At 38.7% G+C, this 27542-nt stretch overlaps 1 protein-coding gene across 1 annotated transcript in view; it reads left to right on the top strand.

Moving 5' to 3' along the window:
• Window positions 1–27542, top strand: part of LOC308609748 (putative helicase senataxin) — a 61470-nt gene that overhangs the window by 5639 nt on the left and 28289 nt on the right. Inside the window, exons 4-10 of the mRNA XM_081223459.1 lie at window positions 1798–2017; window positions 2791–2910; window positions 5575–5746; window positions 5881–5968; window positions 6466–9630; window positions 19143–19242; window positions 25977–26150. Coding sequence (XP_081079585.1) covers window positions 1798–2017; window positions 2791–2910; window positions 5575–5746; window positions 5881–5968; window positions 6466–9630; window positions 19143–19242; window positions 25977–26150 — 4039 coding nt within the window. The remainder of the gene's footprint in view (window positions 1–1797; window positions 2018–2790; window positions 2911–5574; window positions 5747–5880; window positions 5969–6465; window positions 9631–19142; window positions 19243–25976; window positions 26151–27542) is intronic.

Here is a 27542-nt window from a genome sequence, read left to right as displayed (position 1 = left end):
GTAACATTTCCGCAGCCTATCTTTGTCTTTTATGACAATTACATTTCTGAAGAATAGTCATTTCTGCCTCCCTCCCATTTACAAAAAATAGAATGCTTTTCATTTTGGGTTTGTCTGATGCTTGCGCATGGTTAGGCTTCGGTTATACGTTCCAACTGGAAAACTACATAAGTGAAGGATGTTATGTCCTTCTCAGGCTGTCAGATATACGGCATGCCATATCATCCGGCCTCTCATGGTGATGTTAATTTTGATCATCTAGTTGAGGTGTTGTCCAGTTTCTTCACTGTACAATGTCTATTTCTTAAGTACTCTAAGATCACATAAATACCTTACTCCTCACCAAAATGTTCTTCTAAATTTAGCATTACCTGATGGTTCTTCCCTGAGCCAGTTTTTCTAAGATTGCAAAATAGTTTCAACCCCAGCACTTTACACGTTTTACCAGTCAGCACTTGACATTGATTATACTATAATCAAGAGCCATTTTCCCTGCTCTTCATTTATTCATCTGTTTATCATAAGTTATAGACTCATTGATTCCTTTGTATTTTTTTTCGATAGCTTAAAATCCATTACTTAATTATGTTGGCATAGAGCCCATTCTTTTGTCCACTAGTTCTATGTTTTGCAAACTTTTCTGCCCATAACCTAAGTAAAAATATTCTTCATCGAGTTCACACACATATAGACATACGTGACCTAAACATTTCACAAAACAGTACTTACTGTTACTATGAAGGAAGCCCACTGATTTTTTTAAAAAAAATTTATTTAGTTTTTAAGGTTGGTTGTGATCACTAAATTCAGTTTGTAGTGCAGAATAAATTTAAAATCACTTCCCTATGCTATATCGCCATGTAGAGGTGACCTTTGATTTCTTCTGAGGTTTCTCTTTTCATTTTTCCTTTTTTAACTTTCTATTATGGAACATTACAAACATACAAAAATAGATTGGTGTAGTGAACCCCCATATATCCATCACTGTGCTTCATCTGTTATCAATATGTGGTCAATATTCTACTCCTGTTTAGTTACCGCAAATCTTAGACATCAGAGCATTTCATCCATAAAATACTTTAGTTCGTGTATCAAAAAGGTAAGTGCTCTTTAAAAAGAACAATTACATCGACACACTTATAATAATAATAATAATATATTTCTAGTCAGTATTTGAGTGGAAGTTACTCTCTCAAAAATGCTTTATCAGGGTTAGATCAAATCAGGATCAAGTAAGGTTCACATGTCGCATTCCAGTTGACCCTTGAGCAACAGGGGTTTGAACTGCATGGGTCCTCTTATACACAGATTCTTTTTAATAGCATGTAGTATAGTACTACACAGTTCGAGGTTAGTTGAATCCATGATGCAGAACCAGGATATGGAGGGCTGCCAACTATGTTATATTCGAATTATATTAGTGTATTCAACTACGCAGAGGGTAGGTGCCCCTAACCCTTGTGTGTGGTTCAAAGTTCAATTGTAATTAGTATCTTCCGTCTTTTTTTTTTTTTTTCTGTCATCATGGACCTTTTGGTTTATTTCCTTTAAATGTCTGAAAATCATGTATTTTTCCTAAAGTACTTTATTCTATATGATAGTTTTTTTCTTCCAGTTTTATTGAGGTATAATTGACATACAGCACTGTATAAGTTTAAGATATACGGTGCAATGATTTTTTTAAAGTATTTGATGTATCTTGTGTCCTCTGTAATCTGTAGAGAATCTTATTTTAACTGTATTCTTTCTGTAGACAATTGTGTGTTAAATGAAGTAATGAATGTGTTACACTTTTAGGTTTCACGTTGGGCTATCCTGACAGCAAGAAACTTGGGGAAAGTGAACAGAGATGATTATTATGACTTACAGGAGGTTTTGACTTGCCTTTTTAAAGTTATTGAGTTGGGGCTTTTCGAAAGTCCAGACATTGATACTTCTTCTGTCCTTGAGAAGGGTAAACTGATTCTTCTGCCTTCACACATGTATGATACTGCCAACTACAAAAACTATTGGTTAGGTGAGTATTGTTCCTACACACATATAATTAGTATTTTCCAATATTTCTTACGATTATCCTGCAAGGGAAGGGATCTCTTCTGGTAATCTGATCAAAATTGCTAAATAAAGGATTTCATAGTTCACAATTCTTGTTCTGTCATTAAATTGACTATTACAACATCTTGTCTTTAAACATTTCTTATCCTAGAAATCATCTGTGTAAGAGGTACATTTTCAAGTATGGCAAATAGATCTTTTATTTAAGGCAGTATTAGATGTTACCGTATTAGCACAGCAGCTGAACTTAATAGGGTTTTGATCTCTTGAAACAGAGGTTTAATACCTCTTTTCCCATCTGTAAAATATTTCCTGGGAGAAAGCGATACTAACTTTGGTTTTCATCAAGTTGTATATTGACTTAAAGTAGTTCTGTCCTACTTCATTGATTCAGAGTCTTACAGTCATGTGTATATTTGGCAGTGACTGGTACTTGAAATATAGTGATCTTAAAATTTAAGGGGTCTTTGATATTATGAGATGCAAATTGTGTGGTAGTCATTTTGGAAATGGTTTTCTAACCAGGTTCGTGCCATTTTCCCTTTTTATTCAGTCTAAAGTTCTGTTCTTAGGAGGAGGAGTTGTATATGAATATCTCAGACTTCAATGTCTGAGGCACTGGATACTGTTTGGTTTCATCTTACTGTCTTGTTATTCTTTTTGCCAACTAAACTGGAGAAGACATTAGAACAGTTTTATTTAATCAATTCAAGAAAACTATACGTGATCTTACAGGTATCTGCATGTTGCTGACCATTCTTGAGGAGCAAACCATGGATTCACTGTTGTTGGGCTCAAACAAACAGAATGATTTTATGCAATCAATACTTCACGCCATGGAGAGGCAATCAGATGGTAATAAACTTTATTTGCTGACTATTGTGATGATGGTGCACTTTGAAAATACTAGTGTCACGGTAAGAACTTGGGTGTATGATGTGGAGGAAAGAAAGAATGACCGTTTTATGGTTTTGGTCACAGAGTCAGAATTTTTAATTGGAAAGGACCTTTAGAGTTTAACTCAGCACGTTACTTTCATAAAAGAAGAAACTGAAGCCCAAGGAAGTTAACTTACTTTTGAAAAAAATAATTAATTAATTTTTGGCTGTGTTGTGTCTTTGTTGCTGTGCATGGGCTTTCTCTAGTTGCAGCGAGTGGAGTCTACAGATTCCTTCTTTAACATCTTTATTGGAGTATAATTTCTTTACAATGGTTTGCTAGTTTCTGCTGTATAACAAAGTGAATCAGCTACACATATACATATATCCCCATGTCCCCTCCCTCTTGCGTCTCCCTTCCACACCCCCATCCCACCCATCTAGGTGGTCACAGAGCACCAAGCGGATCTCCCTGTGCTCTGTGGCTTCTTCCCACTAGCTATTTTACATGTGGTAGTCCATGCCACTCTCTCACTTCGTCCCAGCTTACCCTTCCCTCTCCCCGTGTCCTCACGTCCATTCTCTATGTCTGCATCTTTATTCCTGTCCTACCCCTGGGTTCTTCAGAACTTTTTTTTTAAATTCCATATGTAAGTGTTAGCGTACAGTATTTGTTTTTCTCTTTCTGACTTACTTCACTCTGTACCACAGACTCTAGGTCCACCTACCTCACTACAAATAACTCGATTTCGTTTCTTTTTTATGGCTGAGTAATATTCCATTGTATGTATAGCCACATCTTTATCTATTCATCTGTCGATGGACACTTGGGTTGCTTCCATGTCCTGGCTCTTGTAAATAAAGCTGCAGTGAACATTGTGGTACATGACTGTTTTTGGATTATGGTTTTCTCAGGGTATATGCCCAGGAGTGGAATTTCTGGGTCGTATGGTAGTTCTATTTTTCGTTTCTTAAGGAACCTCCATACTGCTCTCCATAGTGGCTGTATCAATTTACATTCCTACCAATAGTGCAAGAGGGCTCCCTTTTCTCCACACCATCGCCAGCATTTGTTGTTTGTAGATTTTTTGGTGATGGCCATTCTGACTGGTGTGAGGTGACACCTCATTGTAGTTTTGATTTGCACTGCTCTAATGATTAGTGGTGTTGAGCATCCTTTCATGTGTTTGTTGGCAAACTGTATATCTTCTTTGGAGAAATGTCTGTTTAGGGCTTCTGCCCATTTTTGGATGGGGTTGTTTATTTTTTTGATATTGAGGTGCATGAGCTGCTTGTAAATTTTGGAGATTAATCATTTGTCTGTTGCTTCATTTGCAAATATTTTCTCCCATTCTGAGGGTTGTCTTTTCATCTTGTTTATATTTTCCATTGCTGTGCAAAAGCTTTGAAGTTTCATTAGGTCTCATTTGTTTGTTTTTATTTCCATGTCTCTAGGCGGTGGGTCAAAAAGGGTCTTTTATGTCATAGAGTGTTCTGCCTATGTTGTGGCAGGCGGATTCTTTACCACTTCACCACCAGGGAAGTCCCCTCTTTAAGAAACATTCCATAATTGTCTTCACCTAACTAATGACTTTCTTCCTTATTTGAGAGCTTCCTAGACATAAGACAGCTTCAGTAGAGGATAAAAAAGTATATGAGCAGTTCTACACGAACGACTATGATAAAAAAAAAAAAGTAGACTCTAAGAGCCCTGAGGGAAATAAAGCAGAAAGTTCTAAGGTTGACAGTAATTGGGTGAGTTAGAGCACTTGCCTCCTAAGAATACTGCGGAAGATGACAGGTGGTGCTAACAGTGAAGCCATTCTGGTTCTCACTTGGAAAAAGCCAGCTATCTGTTTTTTTCTGTAGGTGGTGTATCTTTATGTGAGTGTCAAAAATAAATCTGGAAAGAAAGAATAGAGTAAGATCTTACAGATGCTTGACTGAGGGCTTCTAATTTCCTTAGAAGACATTAAGGAGCAAGTGAAGGTCTTTGAGCAGGGCAGTGTTTTGCCCCTGCATGTAGAGAAGAGGGGAAGGACCGGGCATAAGAGTGTGTGAGTAATGGGAATTCCTGCCAGTTGGATGGAATGGAGATAACAACAAAGCCTTGTTGAGAATGGATGGATAAAGAGTATGTATCTCTGCTTATCCAGTGGATGAGGGGTTCAGTCCTTTATTCCAACTGAATGACACACACAATTCAGGATTTCTCATATCATGGACTTTGTTTAGATCTGAAAATACCAAGTTTTTCTTTCTCTCCCTTTTTTTTTTCTACTTTACCTCTGTTATTTATTGAAGGATGGGAGTATAAAGGTCTGGAAGAAGCAGAGGAGGAACGATTCTTTCAGGTTGGCAAATAGGGTGAGAAAGTTGAGTTTATCTGGACTATCTCAGTTTGTTCCACACAACAAGATTTCTTAACAGAGGTGTATTGCTTTAAAAAAAAAATGCAGACATTATTTAAAAGTTTGCCAGGTTTCTAAAACCTGTAGTTGACAAGACTTTACTTTAAATTACTTCCTGCTTTGCTTTCAGTTTTGTTGCTACCCAGGTAAAGAATGCTTAATTCTCAATATATTTTAGTCCCTTTCTCTAATTGTGTTGTAATTTGGCAAATTACTCCATTGTGTTTCAGATGATAGTGTGGATCCTTTCTGGCCAGCGTTACACTGTTTCATGGTGATTCTGGATCGTCTTGGATCTAAGGTCTGGGGTCAACTGATTGATCCTATTGAGGCATTTCAAACCATTATCAACAATGTGAGCTACAGGAAAGAGATCCAGAACATACGGAACAGCTCTGTGAGGTTCGTTCAGTTCCTGTGTCAGGATTTCCAACAATCTGTATGAGGAAGTCTACTATAATTGACTTTAACAGTAGGATTTTTCTCTTCTTTTTACCCTTCATTTCAGTAATTTCTATTTGTTCTTAATATTTAAGGACCAAGTCAGAACCGGAGTCATATTTAGATGATATGGTGACTTGCAGCCAGATGGTATACAATTATAACCCTGAAAAGACCAAAAAGGTATAAAACATTTTGAGAATTCAGATGATATTGTATTGCCTTTATATTGTATAGTCAGTGTTTTACGTGGTTAGTTGCATTGCTGATTTTATGATATGTAGCTATTCTGAATCAACTGTTGCATAAAACAGTTTCTGATTGAACAGTAGCTCATGAGGAAAAATGGTCTGTAATGAGAGCATGCACAGTTTGAGAGATTAATTTTTAAGTACATTTTGGAAGGGTAGAACATTTATGGCATGAGGGAGATAAATCACGTGACTAGAAATCGAAACCAACTGAAGGAAAGAGGTCCAGAGTACATGGAGGTTTTGTAAATTTAACCTTTTCATGAAAGCTTCACCTCAAAATTGGACTGTTTTCAATTTCTTGGGGGTCCATATATGTACATCAACACAGGAAAGTTGAGCAGTGTATTTTCTTGTTGGCAACTTTTGTGTTAAACCTGTCATGAATGGTGCTTGTTTATCTGAATGTCAGTATCTCTTTCATTTTAGGATTCAGGGTGGAGATCAGCCATTTGCCCAGATTATTGTCCTAACATGTATGAAGAAATGGAAACATTAGCTAATGTGCTTCAGTCAGATATCGGTCAAGACATGCGTGTTCATAACAGCACGTTTCTGTGGTTCATCCCCTTTGTGCAGTCCCTCATGGATCTTAAGGATCTGGGTGTGGCTTATATAGTGGAGGTTATTCATCATCTGCATTCTGAAGTCAAAGACGTCCTCAACCAGACGGACGCCGTGTGTGACACAGTCACTGAGTTTTTCCTTCTGATTTTGGTGTCAGTGATTGAACTGCATAGAAATAAAAAGTGTTTGCATTTGCTGTGGGTTAGTTCCCAGCAGTGGGTGGAAGCCATCGTAAAATGTGCCAAGCTTCCCACCACCGCGTTTGCTCGGAGTTCTGAGAAGTCATCTGGAAACTGCTCCAAAGGCACAACAATGATATCTCTGTCACTGCATTCAGTGCCATCTAACTCTGTACAACTTGCTTGTGTGCAGCTGATCAGAAGTCTCCTTAAAGAAGGCTATCAGCTTGGGCAGCAGACTCTTTGTAAGCGATTCTGGGATAAGCTCAACTTATACCTACGAGGAAATATATCTTTAGGTTGGCAGTTGACTAGTCAGGAAACCCATGAGTTACAAACTTGTTTAAAGCAAATTATTAGAAACATAAAATTCAAAGTGCCTCAGTGTAGCACTTCTGTGGATCTGACTCCTCCATGTAAAACACCTCCTGCATCTTACAATAAAGAAGAAAGTGAACAAACAGGGAAGAAGTCTAAAAAACAAAGGCACTGTCTGGAAAACTCCAGCCCAACATTCTCTAAAGAACCGATGAAAGCTGATGCATGTGAAGTGAAAGAGAGTATTTTCAGCAAGGCACATAATGCCATAGAAGAGGATAATGAGCAAACTTATCTAAAAGATTTGAAACTCAAAGACCATCTCTCAGCTGAGTTGTGCTTGAAGCCGAGTAGTAAAAGGCTTGTGAATGAAAGAGCTCGAGGCCAAGTTAAAATAAGTACAGGGAAGCATATGTCTGTAAAAGAGAATTCCTCATATACCCCACAGAATTGTACTTCAAGAAATGGTCCAGAAAAGGTATTTGACAGAGGAATAATCACATCAACAGGTTTGTTGACTGATTCTAGCAATGACTCTCTGGAAAAAGTGTCCACATCAGATGAGGATTTATCTTTAAAGGATGATGCTCTTGGCAAAACCTCAAAAGCAAAAACTAAGGCACATAAAGATGAAATCTGTGCTAAGTTATTGCATGTAATGAAAAAGCAAGACAGGAAAAGTACCACTTTAGAGGAAAACCTGACTGTATCTAGCATTGAAAGTTTCTGTTCAAAGAAAGATACAGGAGCTCAGAAAGGAGATGGCTTCATACACAATCTCTCTTTAGGCCCTAATGGTGTTCTGGATGATAAAAATGGACAACAAAAACCTGAAAACAGTTTACTGCTGAAAAAGAAACAAGTACAGGAAGAAGAGTTGGGCATTTTCTCCACCCCTGATATCAGTTGTCAAATACTAGAATGTCATGTTGGTAATAAAGATTTGGTCTCATTCACAGAAATGACCAATATTTTTGTGGAGAAAACACCTCCCTTTAAAGATCCTGTGACTGGACTTGAATCAAGAGATATGGGAATTAGCAAGAGTACTGTTGAGTTTTCTTCTGATTTAAGAGAACAGGTCCTTAGCATCAGTCCTAAGTCTGACCCTTTAACAGATTCTCAGATAGACAGCGACCTCCACATACTATCTTTAATAGCTCAAGCCAGTGTTACTAAGTTCCCATCAGGTTCAACCCAAAGAAGTTTATCCCAGCTACAAAGAAAAGTTAAAGATGATAGAAGATGTTTGACAGCCAACCAAAATAGTGTCAGGGAAACCTGCTCTGGACACGTCATTATTATTTCAGAATCTGATGAAGATGATGATGATGATGAAAGAATTGTGGGTTTTAAGAAACACATTAAACAGGGTAAGACATGCATTGAGAAAGGATGTCCAGAGCATCATACTTCAATAGCTAACACAAATGTGGAACAGAATGTAATAAAGGAAGAAAATACAAGGTCCCTTTTGCGGTTTGAGGAATCGGATTCTCATTTTTTTGAGTTTGAAAGTCCATGTGAAGTGTTTTCAGTTCGGCAAGATCAGAGACCAGACAACAAGAATTCAGTTCAAGAGAATGAAGAGAATTCGTGCTTGACTCATGTAGAGGATATCACAGATGATTGGGGTTATGGTCCAGCTTATGTACCTGAAGAGGTCATTAAAAAAGCAGCAGAGGCAGCTTTGAAGGAGGGAGAACCTGAATCCAACAGTGACATAGAGGAGGATAATATATTTTTAACACAATGTGATCCAGAAGATATGGATTTATGTTCACAAATGGAGAAAGAGAATGATGAACTCATTGAAGTAGTTCATGGAAAAGATACAGTCCAGGTAGAAGAAGATTCTGTGAGTCGGCCTCAGTTGGAATCTTGGAGTAGCACAAAATGTAAATACAAAGATTGTGTGGAAACACTGGAAAACCAGGGTGAATACTGTTCCAAACACTCTGAAGCTAAAGCAGCAGATGAAGATACATTTCGTAGACCTGGCTTGCCTCTCTCTTCATCTAAACCTTCGAGACCTCCCACTGCTAAGATATTTACCTCCAGTAGTACTTCACGAATTGCTGGTCTTTACAAGTCTTTGGTAAATACGTCAGCGCTCTTACCAACTCTGCAAAATAAGTCAAGTGGGGTACAATCTGCTTTGAAAGTACCACAGCCAGTCTCTGTGGTGTCTCAGAAGCCAGTGGCTGAAATGAAGGGTTTGTGCAACGTTCTCCAGTCTCATACTCCAAATAATTCCAACAGGCAAGGCTACAAAGTTCCATTTTGTGAAAACAGATCTTTTTCACCTTCCTCTCCAGTAAACGTTTTCTTGTCAGCACAGTCCATCTCTGACACCTTCGTTAAAGAGGTCTTAAAATGGAAATACGCAATGTTTGTGGACTTTGATCAGTGCGGACCCCCTTCAACTCTTTGTCAGTCCATCACAAGACCTGTGCCTGTGAGATTTCAAGATGGTAGAGATTATTTTAATGTGTTTTTCCCTTTGATGATCCTGAATACTTTTGAAACTGTAAGTATATGTTCTAATCGTATACCTTCAGACTTTGAAATTACGTTTCTTTACCATGCTGAGTACGGCTAAAATAACTGATCGCATTTTGATTTAGATGTAGCTTGTAGATTTCATGTTGAACAGACATTGTGCCCCACACTGTTCTAGATGCCGGTGATACAGAGGAAACCCTTAAACTCTGCCCTTCTGGAGCTTACAGACACAATTCAGAGTGCTAGTTTACCAAGTCCAGAGGTGGCACAGGAGGAGGAAACGTTTTTCGGTGTAAAATAAGGGAAGACTGCTCAGAGGACATAGTCTCTCATCTGCGTTTATTTTTTTGAAAAGTAGTGTAAACCTTTACTGAAGTTTTCTTGAGGAGGTAGCAAAGGGCAAGTTACACTGGTCAGCACAAAGCAGTAAATCCCAAATTTCTCATCTGTCTTCCCAACTTCTTAGGCCTCATAGCAGCCTTTAGCTGCCCCCCTACCCCAACACATCCCATTCTGGTTCTTCTCTCTTTCTTACTGCCTGACTGGGATTGCCAAGAAAAATATAGGATTCCCAGTTAAATTTGAACCTCAGAAAAACAGTAATTCTTTAGTGTAAACATCCACCTGCACTTTGAAGGATGTTTTTGGTGTTCTCACAGCAGGTCGATTTTTCCTTTTTTTCAAATTGGTTAAAAAACAAAAACCCAAAAGGTGAGTGTGCAACAAGACTCTTCAAAACCAAGAGCACTGAGGTAAATACCCACGTATTCAGTCAGCAGATCCTCGGGTGCCTGATACTTGCCCAGTATTATCACAGACCTGGCGGGGGTAAAGTGGTGAACACGACAGACAAGGCCTCTGCCTTCTGGGAATGATCATTTCAGATCGGGACAAAAGGCTCTAGAGTGCTCTAGAATGATCTAGAACAAAAGGGAGCAGGCACTTGAGACTGAAAGGTGAGACGGCCTCTGTGAGCGATGGTATTCACACCGAGACCAGAGTGAGCAGAAGGAGTTGGCCATAGGAAGTATATCGCAGGCAGAGAGACTGCAAAGATCCAGCTTAGAATTGTTAAAGGCAAAGGAGATGTACTGCACAAAGAGGCAAGTTGGTGTCAATTTATGCCCTAAATTTCAGCCATTGTCGTAAGAATTATTTTACTAGTGTTTCAGAACCATTAGAAACAACTAACTGATAAAGGCTCTTCAGTCTCTCTCCTTAAGAACAATGTGAAATAGTATTACAAGAATGATTTTCTTACCTTACAAAATCGTTAGTTCAGTGAACAGTGTATACAGTTAAATAAGCTGGGGAATATACAGAGATTTTCTTCATCTTGGAGCTTATTTTTTTCTTGAACGTTTATCCTTTCCAGAAAACACTAAATTGCTTAGAGGCCATTCATAGCCCTTAAATTTAGGACACATTTGTGATTTTATTTTTCCCTTAGTTCAGAAGTATTTATATGTTTATCTTTAAGATTTCTTCCTTCAGGACATTTCTGTAGCCAGAACCTTTTCAAAACAGAATGAGCACAAGTTCCGTTTGTATATACACAAAGTTTAAGATAGTCAAATACTTGTGGAAGGCCCATTATTAAAAAAAAAAAAAATCAGCCACTCTCACCTCCCCAAGTAATTATTTTTGATCCTTGAGGGATCCTTTTGTTATTTACTTCCATATTTCTAAATAACATGCCACTATTTTGACTTGTTAATTTTTCAGTACTAGACATTTTCTGTAATTACCCACTACAGGAAGTACCCTCTCTTCCCAGCCCTGTGTTCACACACACCTCTCCTGTTTTCCCATCCTCACTATGGAGTAGTCTTGTAATTTTTAGGTCAGTATTTGTTATTATTTTGACGATATAAAAGGTGTCCACTGGGCTTCCCTGGTGGCGCAGTGGTTGAGAATCTGCCTGCTAATGCAGGGGTCACAGGTTCGAGCCCTGGTCTGGGAGGATCCCATGTGCCGTGGAGCAGCTATGCCCGTGAGCCACAAGTACTGAGCCTGCGTGTCTGGAGCCTGTGCTCCCCAACTAGAGAGGCTGCGATAGTGAGAGGCCCACGCACTGCGATGAAGAGTAGCCCCCGCTTGCCGCAACTAGAGAAAGCCCTCGCACAGAAACGAAGACCCAACACAGCAAAAATAAATTAATTTAAACAAAAGAGAATAAGGTCTTTGAATTAAAAACAAAAGTGTCCGCGACTAAGTCATGTGGTAGTTGTAACTACTTTTCGTTTCCGACTCTTTGCTTTCTCTGGATTTATTGTTTACTTAATTTTCTATGTACTTATTACTAATTTAGCTTCAGGCTGTCTCTTGGATGTTTAGGTCTCTCAGTATGATCAGGCACATCAGATAGTTGATAAATTTCATCTTCTTGGTTTAGGCTGGTTAACCTGAAATGCTCACCATCCTCATCCTAGGGCTTGCATTTCCTTCTTTCCTGTGTTGGATCTTTGTCTCCTGTACCCAGGGTTGTCTGTTTTTGTCACCCTCTCATTTTAGTAAGGCACATCCTTCAAGCTTCCTGAGAAAAGAATGTGTAGGAGATAAATTTTGAAACTTTGCATGTCTTAAAATTTGTTTCTATTTTGCCATCTCTGTCTTTGTTGTTGTCATCGTCATTCTCCTTCCTTGGAGACTTTCTCAGCGTCCAAGTCTATTGAAAAAAATTTTGAGCATATTTTTAGTTTCACAGTACTCTTGTCCTCTCATTATTCCTTTTTATAGGATTGTGTGCTTTCTTCATGTGCACAGTATTTTTTACTACCTGAAGTTAATTAATGATAAGTTTAAAGTTAGTTGAAAGTTTTCTTCTCTTTTCATTGTCCCTGTTTTCCCAGTTGCTTTTTTCCTATTCATTTTAGTGTCTACAGACCTTTCATGTTAACTCCTTTCTTCACATGTCTAATGATTTTTGTTGGTTTACTCACATTTAAGAACAGGATACTAACAAGCAGATGGGAGCATTGTTCATAATAGCCAAAAGTTGTAAACAGCCGAGATGTCCATCAGGAGATGAATGGGTAAACAAAACATGGTATATGCCTACAATGGAATATTAGTCTACTATTAAAAGGAATGACCCGTTCTATGTACTTTTACCTGTTCTTTGATGAGCCTGGAAAATATTATGCTAAGTGAAAGAAGCCAGGTACAGAAGGCCACACATTGTGTAATTCCATTTATATGAATTTTCCAGAATAGGCACATCCGTAGAGACAGAAAGTGGATTAGTAGTCGCCAGGGGATGGGTGAGGGAGGGGTGTGGGAATTAGGACTGACTGCTAATAGGTATAAGGCTTGTTTGGGGATGGTGGGAATGTTCTGGAATTAGATAATGGTGATGGTTACACAAAATAGTGAATGTACTAAAAACACACTGTAGTGTCCACACTTTAAAGTGGTGAATTTTATATTGTGAACTATATCTCAACTTTTTAATGCTATAAGAAAAGAGGATGCATTTAAATAATGACAGGTCAAAAGAGATGCTTAGGAAAAGAGATACTTTTACTAAAATGGTCCTTTATTATTTGCACTGTGGAAGTCAAATGTGATCTGAAGGACACCATCACATGGTGAAATCCAAATTAGTTTCATTCTTTATATTAAGATTACATGCTTAGGTATAGTTATAATCTATATTTTGTTACATGTAAGATTTTAAAACCGATTAGAAGCTCTGAGTGAAAGGGATAGGCTTGTTGACCATTTGGCATTTTATTGGGAAGCCTCATCCCCACCCTCATGTCACTGTTTTTAGTCTTTTCTTTTCCCCTCTTAGTGAGGTCAGATTTCCCCAAGAAGAATCTTCAGATCGACTGCCTGGAAAGCATAGGCTTGATGGGGAGCTGACTGTGGGGTGAGGGTGGGGGCAGAGGGAAAGGTCCAGGCATTCAGTATCTAAATATTTGCTTAATTCCCTGTTTAAAAATTATTTTATTTTATTTTTAAAATTATTTTATTTATTTTTGGCTGTGTTGGGTCTTCGTTGCTGCACGTGGGCTTTTCCCTAGTTGTGGCGAGGGCTTCAGTAGTTGTGGCTCAAAGACTCCAGAGCGCAGGCTCAGTAGTTGTAGTGCATGGGCTTAGTTGCTCCACGGCACGTGGGATCTTCCCAGACCAGGGATAGAACCCGTGGACCCTGCATTGGCAGGCAGATGCCTAACCACTGTACCACCAGGGACGCCCCCCCCACCTTTTTTTTTTTTTTTAAGTACAGTATCCCCTCTCTATCTGCTGCCCCACAGGCAGAGACGGTCACACTTTATAGAAGTGAAACCACTCTAGCTTTTTGCTAGGAACAGGGATGGGCAGTCTCCCTTCAGCCCTCCTCCTCCTAGAGGTGTATGTCAGACACTTCCTTCTTAGAGTTCAGCTTCTTGGACTTGCTGAGTTAGTTAACCATTCATCCATCTGCTTACCAGCTTCCCAGATTTTGATACTCTTGCCTCGTCTTCTGTTCTCTTCATCCTAATGAATTAATCCTGTTGTGAAAAATCCCTTGGGTGTTTTAGTGGGGTTTCAGGGGAATGAAAGGAAATGCCTGTGTTCAATCTGTCATCTTTACCATGAAGTTTTATCTTGTTCTTTTTTTCTTATTTTTGCAATCTTGTTCTTTTTCTTTAACCATGTAGTGAAACAGCATTGTTTTAGCATTTCTAGTTTATATAGGCCAACATTTATTAATGGTATTATTAATATACCTTGATTCCTTTTTTTTTTTCCCACTGTAACGTGTGGCTTGTGGGATCTTAGTTGCCTGACCAGGGATTGAACCTGGGCCCTCAGCAGTGAAAGCACTAACAACTGAACTGCCAGAGAATTCTCAGATACCTTGATTACTTTTAATGTTTATTCTTTCTTATAAGCCAGAGACTGTGGCATCAACCACAGTCTTGGGCCAAGGCTTCTTATCCTCATTTGGATGTAATTTGACTTCATAATATTGTTTGTTAATGGAATGCTGAAGTGTGTTTAGAGTCCTTTGACAGAAATGTGGTTGGTATCCTATTTAGGACATGAAACGCAGTGTTTGGTTATCCAGTTCTTATGTCTTATTGCAGGTGGAATGCAATGACATTGCGTAGAATTATCCCTTGCCCCAAAGGGCAAACGAGCAAATTCAACTTTTAGAAATATGAGTCTCTTGAATAAAAAAAAAATCCCACAGGACTCAGAGGCAAAAAGTATACAAGTCAATTTTCACAGCAAAGTAAAGGAGCTGTTACAGTGGAGGATTCCTGGACTGAATGTCAATATTATGACATAGTATGAGTCTGTTTCGTGTTTGGTAATTGCAATCATTGTTGCTTTTGTTGTGGTCATCCATTTGCAATGCTTGGTGTCAGTTTATTTATCTCTTGTAAAAATAAAATACAGTGTGTGGGGGGAAAAAAGAAATATGAGTCTTTTGTGCACGGATGTGACTGATAGAGGATATATTAGTTTTTAATCCTTACGTTTAACACACAAAAATATTAGATAAATGTGCACTATTTTGACAGGGACCAATTGTTTTGGTCAGTTTTGGCAAATACTCTATTTTCTTAAAGTTTTGGTTTGCTGGGTCTGTCTGCAGTCCCCTTCGGTTACCTGTGTGTGCATGCACGTGTATGCAGAGTGTAATTGGCAGCTGCTTTTTAGGTTGTGTAGACAAGGAGCAGGCAGAAAGGGGGCCCTTCTGGAGTACCAGCTGTGATTCTTAGTGCCCACACCCCTTATAGGGAGAGTGCACCATTTTTAGCTAATTTCCTGTTATAATTTGTTCTGTGAAGGAAACAAAACAGGTTGATATGATGAGCGACATTGGGAGGCTGCTTTTGAGATCGGGCTGAGAGCCAGGAGAGGAGGGTTTTGTGCAGAGGAGGGGGGAGGGTCAAGACTATAATGCTTTGAAGTAGGCCTAACTGAGCATATGTGAGCAAAGAGATTAGGCTGATGTGACTGGAGTGAGGTAACTTAGAGGTAAAGGGAAATGAAGTAAGATTGCAGAAATCAGTCAAGAGCTGGATGGTATACAACCCTGTAAGTGCAGGTTGGGGTTTCATTCTCAGTACAGTGAGAAGATGTTGGAGGATTTTTAGTTGGTTGGTGTTTAGGCTGGGGGAGTAGCAATATGTAATAGTTTACTTTTTTGTTTTAAAGAAAACATTCTTAGTTGCTCATTAGAGAATAACTGTAGAAAGGTAAGCATAGATGCAGTAGACCTGTCGGGGGCTATTATAATAGCCCAGGAGAAAGATGATGGTAGCTTGATCTAGGTGGTAGCTATGGAAATAAAGAGAAGTGAATTCATTGGGCGTAAATTTTGGAGATAGTACTCAGTACTTATCTTTTTTAAATATATATAGAAATTTATGTGATTCATTTTTGGCTGGGTTGGGTCTTGGTTGATGCACACAGGCTTTCTCTAGTTGCAGCGAGCTAGAGAACCTCTGCATAGCATCCCCCATTATCAACATCCCCTACCAATGTAGTACATTTGTACAACTGATGAACCTACATTGACACGTCATTACCACCCAGAGTCCATAGTTTTCATTAGGGTTCACGCTTGATTTGTATATTCTAAGGGTTTGGACAAACGTATAATGACATGTATCAGTCCTTTAATATCAGCGTACTTTCACTGCCCTAAAAATCCTCTCTGCTCTGCCTGTTCACCCCTCCACAGTCTCAACCCTGGCAATCACTCATCCTTTTACTGTCTCCATAGTTTGCTTTCTCCAGCATGTCAAATAGTTGGAATCACACAGTATGTAGCCTTTCCAGATTGTCTTCTTTCACTTAGTAATGTGCATTTCAGGTCCTTCTGTGTCTTTTCATGGCTTCATAGCTCATTTCTTTTTAGCACTAAATAATATTCCATTGTCTGGTTGTACCATAGTTGGTTTATCCGTTCACCCACTGAAGGGCATCTTGGTTGCTTCCAAGTTTAGGCAGTTATGAATAAAGCTGCTATAAATATCCATGTGCAGGTTTTTAACGTAAATATAAGTTTTCAGTTCATTTGGATAAATAGTGAGGGCACTATTGCTGGATCCTACAGTAAGAATATGTTTAGTTTCATAGGAAACCACCGAACAGTCTTCCAAAGTGGTGGTACCATCTTGGGAATTTCCTGGTGGTCCAGTGGTTAGGACTCTGCACTTCCACTTGCAGGGGGCACAGGTTCGATCCCCGGTCAGGGAACTAAATCCCACAAGCCACGTGGCTCAGCAAAAAAAAAGAAAAAAAAGAAAAAGGTGATGGTGCCATTACATTCCCACGAGCAATAAATGAGAGTTCCTACTGTTCCACATCCCCGTCAGCATTTGGTCCTGTCAGTGCTCCAGATTTTGGCCATTCTAATACGTGTGTAATAGTATCTTGTTGTTTTAATTTGCATTCCTTTGATGACATAAGATATGGAGCATTTTTTCATATACTAATTTACGGTCTGTATATCTACTTTTGTGAGGTGTCTGTCCAGGCCTTTTGCACATCTTTTTCATCAGGTTGTCTGTTTTCTTACTGTTGAGTTATTTTTTTCTTTTTTAAATAAATTTAGTTTATTTATTTTTGGCTGCATTGGGTCTTCATTGCTGTGCACAGGCTTCCTCTAGTTGCAGCGAGCAGGGGCTACTCTTTGCGGTGTGCGGGCTTCTCATTGCAGTGGCTTCTCTTGTTATGGAGCACGGGCTCTAGGCATGTGGGCTTCAGTGGTTGTGGCATGCGGGCTCAGTAGTTGTGGCTCACGGGCTTAGTTGCTCTGTGGCATGTGAGATCTTCCTGGACCAGGGATCGAACCTGTGTCCCCTGTGTTGGCAGGCAGATTCTTAACCACTGTGCCACCAGAGAAGCCCTTCTCCTTCACTTTTAAAGGATAATTTTTCAGCATTCCGAATTCTAGATTGGTAGGATTTTTTCTTTCAACAGTCTAAATATTTCACTACTCTCTCCTTGCTTGCATGGTTTCTGAGGAGAAGTTAGATGTAATTCTTATCCTTCCTCCTCTATAAATAAGGTGTTTATTCCCACAGGCTTCTTTCATGATTTTTTTTTCCTTTATCTTTGATATTTCATATTCCTGAAGGTTGAATATGATATGCCTAGGTGTAGTTTCTGGCATTTATTCTGCTTGGTCTTGGAGCTTCCTGGATCTGTGGTTTGGTGTCTGATGTTAATTTTGGAAAACTCTGGGTCATTATACCTCAAATACTGCTTCTTTTTCGCTCTCTCTTCTTCTCGTATCTCCATTATGTGTATGCTGCATCTTTTGTCATTATCTCACAGTCTTGGATATTCTGGGGTGTGTTTTTTTTTACCCATTTTTTTCTCCTTGCTTTTCAGCTTTGGTAGCTTCTATTGCTGTAGCCTCAAGCTCAGAGATTGTTTCCTCAGCAATGTCCAGTGTAGTAATGAGGCCATCAGAGGCATCCTTCATTTCTGTTACAGTGTTTTTGATCTCTGGCATTACCTTTTGATTCTTTCTACTTTACATCTCATTCATTACATTACCCATCTATTATTTCATGGCCTCCTTTTTTCATTAAACTCTTAGTATATTAACTATAGTTTAAAAAAAAAAATCCTGGTCTGATAATTCCAGTATTCCTGCCATATCTGACAGGTTTTAGTGCTTCTTTATTCTGTGCAAACTGTGTTTTTTGCCTTTGAGTATGCCTTGTAATTTTTTGTTGCAAGGCAGACGTAATCTACTAAATAAAAGGAACAGCAGTAAATAGGCCTTTAGTGATATAGAAATGAGGTATGGGGGAAGGAAGACCATTCCATAGTCCTATGATAAGGTGTCACTCTTTTAGTGAGCCTTTGCCTCTGGACTAAGAACTTTACACCACATGCTTCTTAGTTTCCCCCCACCTCCTTGGGTGCGACAGGATGGTTAGAATGGGCTGGAGCTGGTTTTCTTCCCTCAAGTAGTTTAAGCTCTGATAAAATCCCAGCAACTTTGACTCCGGTAAAATAGCATCTCATAGATCAGGCCTTGTTAAGAAGGTCAGGAATGCTCTGGTGTATTACACAATGGTTCCTTTACCCCAGTCCCCACCAACCCCCCACCCCCGCTGGAAGCACACAGGGAATTTTCTCCAGTGTTCACTGTGAGGGCCTGTTCGAGCTCCTAGAGGTAAGACTCACCAAAGTGTGGAGTCCCTTTTATGACTGGGTCCCCCTAGAGTTTTTAAGAGAGGTCATGCTGAGCCTCCAACAGTTTGTCGCATCCAGTTCAGGATTTCCTCCTGGCATGGAGGTTTCTACTTAAGAGTTTTCTGCGCTGGCAAGTTGTGATTTTCTGTATCCACCTTTTTGTCTCTTTTTACTTGTTAGGATGGAGTGGCGACTTCTAAGTTCCTTACATGCCAAGCTGGAAACCAGAAGTCCCAAATTAATTTTTAATGTTTGTGTCACACAGGAGTTCTAGGTTCTGGATTTTATGGTTGCTTACTTTGGAAAATTTTGCCGTTTAACATTGGCTTTTCAGATGTTTTTGCTTTCTTAAGTTGCTTTTTTTGCTTTGCGTAGGTGGCACAGGAATGGAACAGCTCTCCAAACAAAGAGAAATTCCATCAGTTGCATTTACGAAAATTTCCTGCTGATTATAAAAAATACTGGGAGTTTGTGGGTGAGTTCTTTCTTATGTAACTTGGGCTCTATCATATAATAATTGGAGATTGCTATTTGAGGGAACATAATAAGTGCTTGCATTTTCTGGGATATAGGTTTCCTGAGGTGAATTTGTAAGCTCTTACAAAGAGTATGTTTAAAGTCTTTACTTAATGAGGATAATTACTGGGACAGTTATAAAATTCATGGTTTTAACCATTGTGCTAGCAGAATACCACAGGCCAAAGTGTCCCTAGATGCTGGGCAAGGGAGAGAGAAGGTGAGTGAGGGAGTTTGATTGGCGGGGGCGGAGGGGGTGTTGACATGATCGTGCGTACAGATTCTGAGTAAATCTCTCTGCCGTCTCTGCTCTCACTTCATGAGTTGTCTGGAGCAGGTGTCACAGTTATGTCTTAGTTATAAATAAACCAAGCATTTAGAACCCTTTAAAATAAAAAGTATAAATTCTCCGTCTGTCTCCTTCCCCCTTGCAGTCCATCCCACTCCATAGATTCACTTAAGAAAAAAAGCGTGTACATATATTTGGGGGGGAAGGTATTATATGTTCACTGTAGATTATTCAGATAATATTAGCCAATAGTAAAATAAACATCACTCACAGTTCCCATCATTCAGAGATCATCTTATGAACATAGTATTGTATATCTTACTGCTAGACTTCCTATTCATCTGAGTGAAGGGTGGGTGGGTAGGGTTATTTTACCTAAGTGACTTTTTTCATGTATTTATTCAGCAAATATTTACTGACTTTATACTACCTGATAGTGTATGATTCTAGATGCTAGGTATGTAGCTGTGATGAAAACATAAAATTCCACCTTCGTGAAGCTTACATTTGACTTATTTTCATTTAGTCTATTATAAATGTCTTTTCAGAGGTAAATAATAAGAGCATGTTCAGTGTTTGTAGTTATTCCATTGTAAGTGTATTCCATCGTTCTCTTTAACCAGTAATTTCTAGTTAGACATGTACATTACTTATGATTTTTTACTGTTACACTGAATAAATCCCTTTGCTAGATCAAACAGTGTGTGCATTTTAAGACTTTCGGTTCATATTGCCTCTGTCTACCAAAAAGAATACCATTTTCACTTCTGACATAAGAATGTAAGAATGTATCTCTTCTCATTTGCTAGTTTAAACTTATCCCTCAGTTTTATATGGAACATGTATCTCATTTGAAGTTGTAGTTTTTGTCCTCAAATCTTTATTGGTCTTTTATATTCTTGGGGGGGGGGGCGGATAATTGTCTGTTCATGCCTTTTGTCCTTTTTTTATCTCTTAGGGAGGTTATTTTCTTACTTGTATGCATTGTTAATTTTTTTTCAATTTCATTATTTGCTGTTCAGTTTCACATGCACTTTTTGAGGCAGACAATTTTTATCTTCACATGTTCAAAAATACCGTATTTATTTCTTTACTGTTCAGTTGGTTTTAGAAATCAGATAAATACTTCCATATTTTCTTGTAGTAGTTTTATATTTCTTTCTAATATTTAAATCACTGGTTTATCATCCATTTATCTTGATGGTATGATAGAATCACATAGCATTTACTCTTGTGTCTGACTTCTTTCACGTAACATGTCTTCGTAATTCATCAATTTTGTGTGCATCTTTGGTATTTTTTTCATTGCTGTGGTGGTATTTCAATATGTGACTGTGTCACAATTTTACTGTTGATGGACATTTTTATGATTATTATTTTAAAGAAGTTTTTTTTGTCAGTGCCATGCAGCTTGTGGGATCTTAGTTCCCCGACCAGGGATTGAACCCGGGCCACAGCAGTGAAAGCGCCGAGTCCTAACCACTGGATCGCCAGAGAACTCCCGTTAATGGACATTTTTTCAGCAGTTTAGGCCTGTGTGTCAGGGCTCTCCAAGTCCATGCCCAAGTTCAGTGATTCGCTAGGAGGACTCACAGGAATTATATTCATGCTCATGGCTGTGACTTACTATGGCAAAAGGATACAAAGCAAAATCAGCAAAGGGAAAAAGGAAACCAGGAGCAAGTTTCCAAGAGTCATTTCCCAGCGAAGTCACACAGGACACACTTAATTTTCCCAGTAGTGGGCTGCGACAACCCATGTGACACATTATCTACCAGGGAAGCTTAGAGACCCAGTGCCTAAAACACCCTCTGCCTAGCCCACATTCATGACTTTCACAAGTAAAGTGGGTGTTTGACATAAGCTGTAGAGAAAAAAATTGGCAAACAGGTAAGGTACAGTGAGCCATTGTCATCAGCAAATGATGAGAGCTGTCTGGAAAACCAAGTTCCCAGATTCCAAGGGGGCCAACCTTGTAAGCAGGCCTTTGTAATGAGAGCAGCCTCAGGCCTTCTTCTACACACAGCATTTTATGAATAATGCTACTATGGTCATTCATGTGTCTCTTCGTGTTATGCGAGGGCATTTTTGTGGAGTCTGTCTCCTGAAGTGGGTCTCAGAGTCTCAGGGTATTATGCATGAGCTTAACATGAGTAGATAATGCCAAGCTAGTCATGCAGAATGACACACCCCACCAGCGTATGGAAGTCACGTTGCTCCATGTCTCTGCCAACACATTTGTGTTGATTGTGCTGTTCATTTTAGCCATTGTAGTGTGTGTGTATTGATGGCCATTTGTGGTTTTATTTTGTAATATCCTGGCTATCAGTGAGATTGAGCACCTTCTCATATATTTAGTAGATGCTCAAGTAACCTCTCTAGGGAAGCACCTATTAAAGACTCTTGTTCATTTTCTGTTAGTTGTCTTTTCCTTACTGATTTGTAGCAAGTTCTTTATGCAATCTGGATATAAACCATCCTCCCACTTTGGCTTGCATTATGTCTCTCTTAGTGATGTCTTTAAAATTCTTATTTTATTCTTGTTTAGACTTTATTTTTTAACATAACAAATGCATCTGTGTATTTTTTATGGTTAATGGTCTGTGCCAAAGGTTTAAGAGACCTTTCCCTGCTGCAGGTCATAAATATATTATCTTAACATCTAGAACAGGTGTCAGCAAACCACAGCTTGCAGATCTACCCTGTATCCTGTTTTTATACTGCCCAAGAGTAAGGTTCTTACATTTTTTTAAGCTTTTGAAGAAAAGATGATGATGAATATGCAACAGACACCATGTGTAGCCTGCAAAGAAAAATCTGGCTCTTTACAGAAAGTTTGCCAATCCCTTTTCTAGAGGCTTCGCTGTTTTGCCGACCTGGAATGGATTTTGTACACGAGTAAGATGTAGGGGCCATGTTTCATTTTTTTTTCCCTAATGGAGATGTAATTACCCCAGTAGTGTTTATTGAAAAGATTATCCTTTCTCCATGGTCTGCAGTGTCATATTTGTTACAAATCTAATGTCCATTTAATGCACTCGCCTTTTTCTGGACTCCTTTCTTCTTTGTTGGATCATTTGCCTACCTTTCTGCCCATATCACATTGCTTAATTTTACTTAATTAAGCTTTATTATAAACATTAATGAGCAAGTCTGCTTACCTTGTTTGGCCTTAAGAGTACGTTGGCTATTCTTGTCCCTTTGCATTACCATGTAAGTTTTAGAGAAAAAAAAGATGTGGACATTTGTTAAGAATTGACATCTTTCTAATACTGATTTGAATACGATACATACTGTCAGTTATTTAGGTTTACTTTCAGTAATGTTTTACAGTTTTCTAGGGAGAGGTTTTGCAGATCATCATTGGTTAGATTTTTTTTCTTTTGGTGTCATAATTATTTAAGTGACTATCTCTAATAGAGATGGACCTAAAAATTCATAGTATTTTTGCTGATAATTCATTATTTTGTTGCTAAAGTATGAACCATGATTTCTTAATATTAGATAGCTAGGCAGTGTTCAAGTTTTCCGTTTCCTCATAAAGAACAATTTATTTCAGCCTGCTTGAATTAAGATCCAAGTTAGGTCCACTCACTGACATTGTTAATATGTCTTCTTCAATTACAATTGTCTCCTTCATGGATCCCTCCCGCTTTGTAATTTATTTTTTGAAGAAATTGTGTTGTTGACCCTGTAGAATTACAGGGTCTGTGTCTGTGTCTTGCTGATAGCATCCCCCTGGTGGTGTTTAGTATGTTTTTCAGTCCTTTGTACTTTTTGTAAATTGATAGTTGGATCTAGAGGCTTGATCAGTTTCATTTGACCTAATATTTTTGGCAAAACTAGTTCATAGCTGAGGTTGGTGTGTTCCTTTATCAGGAGGTGCTTGATCTCTAATTTCTCTTGTTGTAATACTTATAACCGTTGATCCTTAATGCCTAGATTAATTATTTTACTAAAGGATACAAAATGGTGATATTTTTATTTGATCATTTCTTCATTTATTTGCTATTGTAGTTCTGTAAAGAAAAAGTGCTCCATTTTATTTGATTACTCAGTAGTATACTTTATAAAGAAGGGTAGAATAAGTATTGATACTTGACTCCTGACCAGTTTTCAAACTAATGACTTAATTCTCTGCAAGTGCTGGGTTGACCAGTGAACTTTAAAAAAATGTTTTCTCGTTATGAACACATGGACTTAAATACACTTGTTTCAAGTCTTTGTAATTGGTTTCTTCAAGTTGGCTCCTGAGCCCTTTAGACAGGCTAGTCTTTGAGAGCTTTCTTGCTACCTGATATAACCGATACCATCTATATGTTTTATCCTGTATGTGAGCTTTCAATTTTCTAAGTAGCCGTAGTATCTTTGGGTAGAAAAAGTTATTTCAAGATCAGTATTGGCATGTTATATGCTGTTTACAAGTAATACATGTAAACATAAGGATACAGAAAGGTTAGAAGAGGAAGATTGGAGAAAGCTACTCATGCAAACCCAACTAAAAGAAACTTGTTTTGCTCTGTTAATACCAGACTAAATAGACTTTACGGCAGAAGAGCATTATTTGAGATTAAAAGCGAGTATTTCACAATGATAGCAAGTTCAGTGAACAGAAGATAGGACCATTTTGAATACCTAATAACATATATAAAGAAAAAACTGATAGAACTAGAGTGTACTCTTTACATATATGTGAGACCTTTGAACCATTCATTTTTTCTTTTCTTTTAGTTTGGAAATTATACGTCAACTTGTACCTCTTTTGCCATTTAGTAGTTTAGGTGAAAACTTAGAGCGTACATGATTCAAAGTTTACAGATTTCATTGATACTTTAAGTGTCTCCATAGATAAGGCAAAATCTTAAAAAACTTTAACCCTGTTTATCTGTTCCACTTTGTATATTATTATTGTTACGTATTTTAACTCTATATTTTAAACTGTGTTATACATACAGTTGGTCCTCTGTATTTGCGGGATTTGCGTCATCGGATTCAAGCGTGGATTGAAAATATTCAGGGAAAAAAAATTCCAGAAAAACATGTTTGCTATGCACCAGCACCTATTTACATACCACTTATGTTGGATTTACAACTATGTCCATAGCGTTTGCATTGGATTAGGTATTATAAGTAATCTAGAGATGATTTAAAGTGTACTGGAGGATGTGCGTGGGTTATATGCAAATACTATGCCGTTTTACATAAGGGACATGAGCATCTGAGGATTTTGGTGCCTGCGGGAGTCCTAGAACCAATTCAAGGACTGTACTCTGTGTAGTGCCTTGTGCAGCCCTTTTTTGTTTGTTTGTTGATTCTAGTAGTTCATGTATTCTCTCCTGGTGCTTTGCTTATTTCTAATATGTTGGTCATTGTCTTTGGAAAGCTATTTAAAAAATAATCAGGGGCCTAGGATGATAGGATGTCCTCTTCCAGAGAGGATTTTTCTTTGCTTCTGCCAGGATTCTGGGAGTACTAGCAATGTGGGATCATCTTAATCCGGCTTAAAGGATTGAGCTTTCCTGAAGTACTCGGGTGAATTGAAGCTGCCTTCATTGTTGGGTGTAGTCCTTCATGGTCCCTACCTGAAGCTTGAGGGCTACCAGGATGCCTACTTTATCTATGCAGGCCCTGGACTCCAGTTTTTGTCTCTTTTTTTTTGTACAAGGCTATCCCAGGTACTGCTCAAATTCCTGGCTGCCACTCCCTGAAGAGTTCAGATGTTTCTAGGGAAAATACTGGGCTGACCCTTACGGATCTCCACCTTCTTCTGGATCTCAACAGAGTGATTCTTCATTGTTGTATTTGCTCTCTGATGCCTTCAAATAGACATTTCTTACATGATGCATTTTTAAAATTCTTTTTTGACTTAGTAGTTCAGTCTACTTAATCCTAGTACTTCGTGCTTTGGTTCAGTATGTTGCTGCTGGATTTGGCAGTTGGTACTGAACTTTTTTTAATTTTAGAGCTTGCTCTGTTTTCCCAGCCCCATTTATTTTACTACTGTCCTTTCCCCCTTGTTTGAAATGCCACTAGTAGGCTCAAAATTCTTACGTGTACATGGATCTGTTTCCAGATTTTCTCTCGGGATTTTGAAAGCAGGGCACAAAAGTGAAAATTCCTTGATTAAAAACTAAGGTAAACTTCAAGGAAAAGAAATGTATTAGCTACTTTTGAATATTATGACTTCATCTATTTTGGCTTTGTAGCAGCTTTTAAGAAGACTTTTATAATGCTATGTGATCAATATTTGTCAATGCTGACTAGCTTAGACTATCATTTTGAAGTATGTACAAAGTCCGCTAGTGCTGTATACTTGCTTGAACTTAGTACAAGCGTTTAATATCCTTTAATCTCATGTAAAATAATTCTGTTAGAATAAATGCTGGCTTCTTCTTGTGTTATAGTTTATCTTGAGGAATGTGAACTAGCTAAACAGCTTCATCCAAAGGAAAATGATTTGGTGTTTTTGGTTCCTGAAAGAGTAAATGGAGAGAAGAAGGATATAGAGAGACATCGCCTGCAAGTTCCCCGTGAACATTACTGTGGCTATGTTCATACGTTCCGCCGCACTTCAGTCAGTAAGTACCTAATGAGACATGGAAGAGAAATCTGTCAGCAGCTCATCTTTTCATCTCCCTCTAAATTAGGCTTTACTAGCCATGTATTTGCTATACATTTACCAGCCCTCTATTTGCTGTCCATTTACCAGATGTATGTTTGCTCTATGTTTACCAGACTGTATTTGCTAGGTTGATTACTTACCATTCAGAGTCCTCTTTTAGTTTTTCTAGACTCAGCTGGAAAAGGCCCAGCACGTATTGCTTTAGACTTAGGATTTTAAAGCTTTCTTTTGTAATGTCTTCTCCTTCTAGTAAATTCCTTCATCTGTCAGTGTGTTTGTTATAAAACAGACAGTTTGCAAACCATCTGTTTGTTAAATCACATTCCAGCCTTGGTTTGGGGGCTAATTATTGATGAGCAGACCAAACACAGAACTAATTGTAAGGCAACTGGAGGGGTTTACTGTTTCATCACTCCCATCCATTGTGGTGTAGGGACTTCTCTCCCTAAGGTAGCATAACAAAAATAATGTTAGCTTGAATTTAAGGACTACTGACTGTGTGCCAGCCAGTGTGCCCTGTCCTTCCTGTACACATTTATCATCTTTTCCCAGAGCCCTGCAAAGCAGAATGGTTTGTTCCCTGCTCATTGGGAAATCAGAGTTCAGGGATGTTAAGTAACATATCCAAAGGCATCCTTACTATTAAACACTTGGTCCAGAATTGAAACCTAATTTTGTTTGACTACGAAGTCCACATGCTTGATATATGCCAAGCTGCCTTTTTGACATTGCTGCTCTCTTAGTCTCTGTTACGGGAAGAGAATATGTGATCATTATTCCTTCCCCTTTTTGTATCATACCTTAAAAATAGCAACAAAGCTCTTAGAGTTTAACATCGTGCCGCATCATAACTGGTGTGCCATGTCCACTATTGTGTGGTCAGAGCTCAGTTCTTTGTGCAAGATGCGTTGAGCACCAGGGATATCTAGCTTCATCTGTGCTTTCAACTCTTACAAGTGGTTACATTTGCCAAAGTTCTGTTTCTAAGATTTAGCAATGGTTTCTGTCTCCTTCCCGGAACTCCTCATGCATCCAACTACCTGACATCTCCATTTGGAGATTATTAGACATTTCAAACCTACTCCAAAAGGAAGCACTTGATTTACTGCCTGACATCTGCTGTTGCTCTGGTTTTTCCCCACTCAGCATGTGGGACCTCCATCCCATTCTTCCAGTTGCTCAGCCCAAAACCTCAGAGTCATCCTCGAGTCCTGCTTTCCCTCGCACGCTCCATCTAATGCATCAGGAAGTCCTGTCGGATCTTCCTTGGCCATATATCCTACATCCAAGTGCCACCTCTCCTGCTGCCTCCTGGCCCACGTGACCATTCACTTTTACCTAGATTTTA

The sequence above is a fragment of the Mesoplodon bidens genome, assembly GCF_964165515.1.
Source record: "Mesoplodon bidens genome assembly, chromosome: Y".
Classification (NCBI taxonomy): domain Eukaryota; kingdom Metazoa; phylum Chordata; class Mammalia; order Artiodactyla; family Ziphiidae; genus Mesoplodon; species Mesoplodon bidens.
The sequence above is the reverse complement of the archived record's forward strand: the minus strand, read 5'-3'. Positions and strand labels throughout refer to the sequence as shown.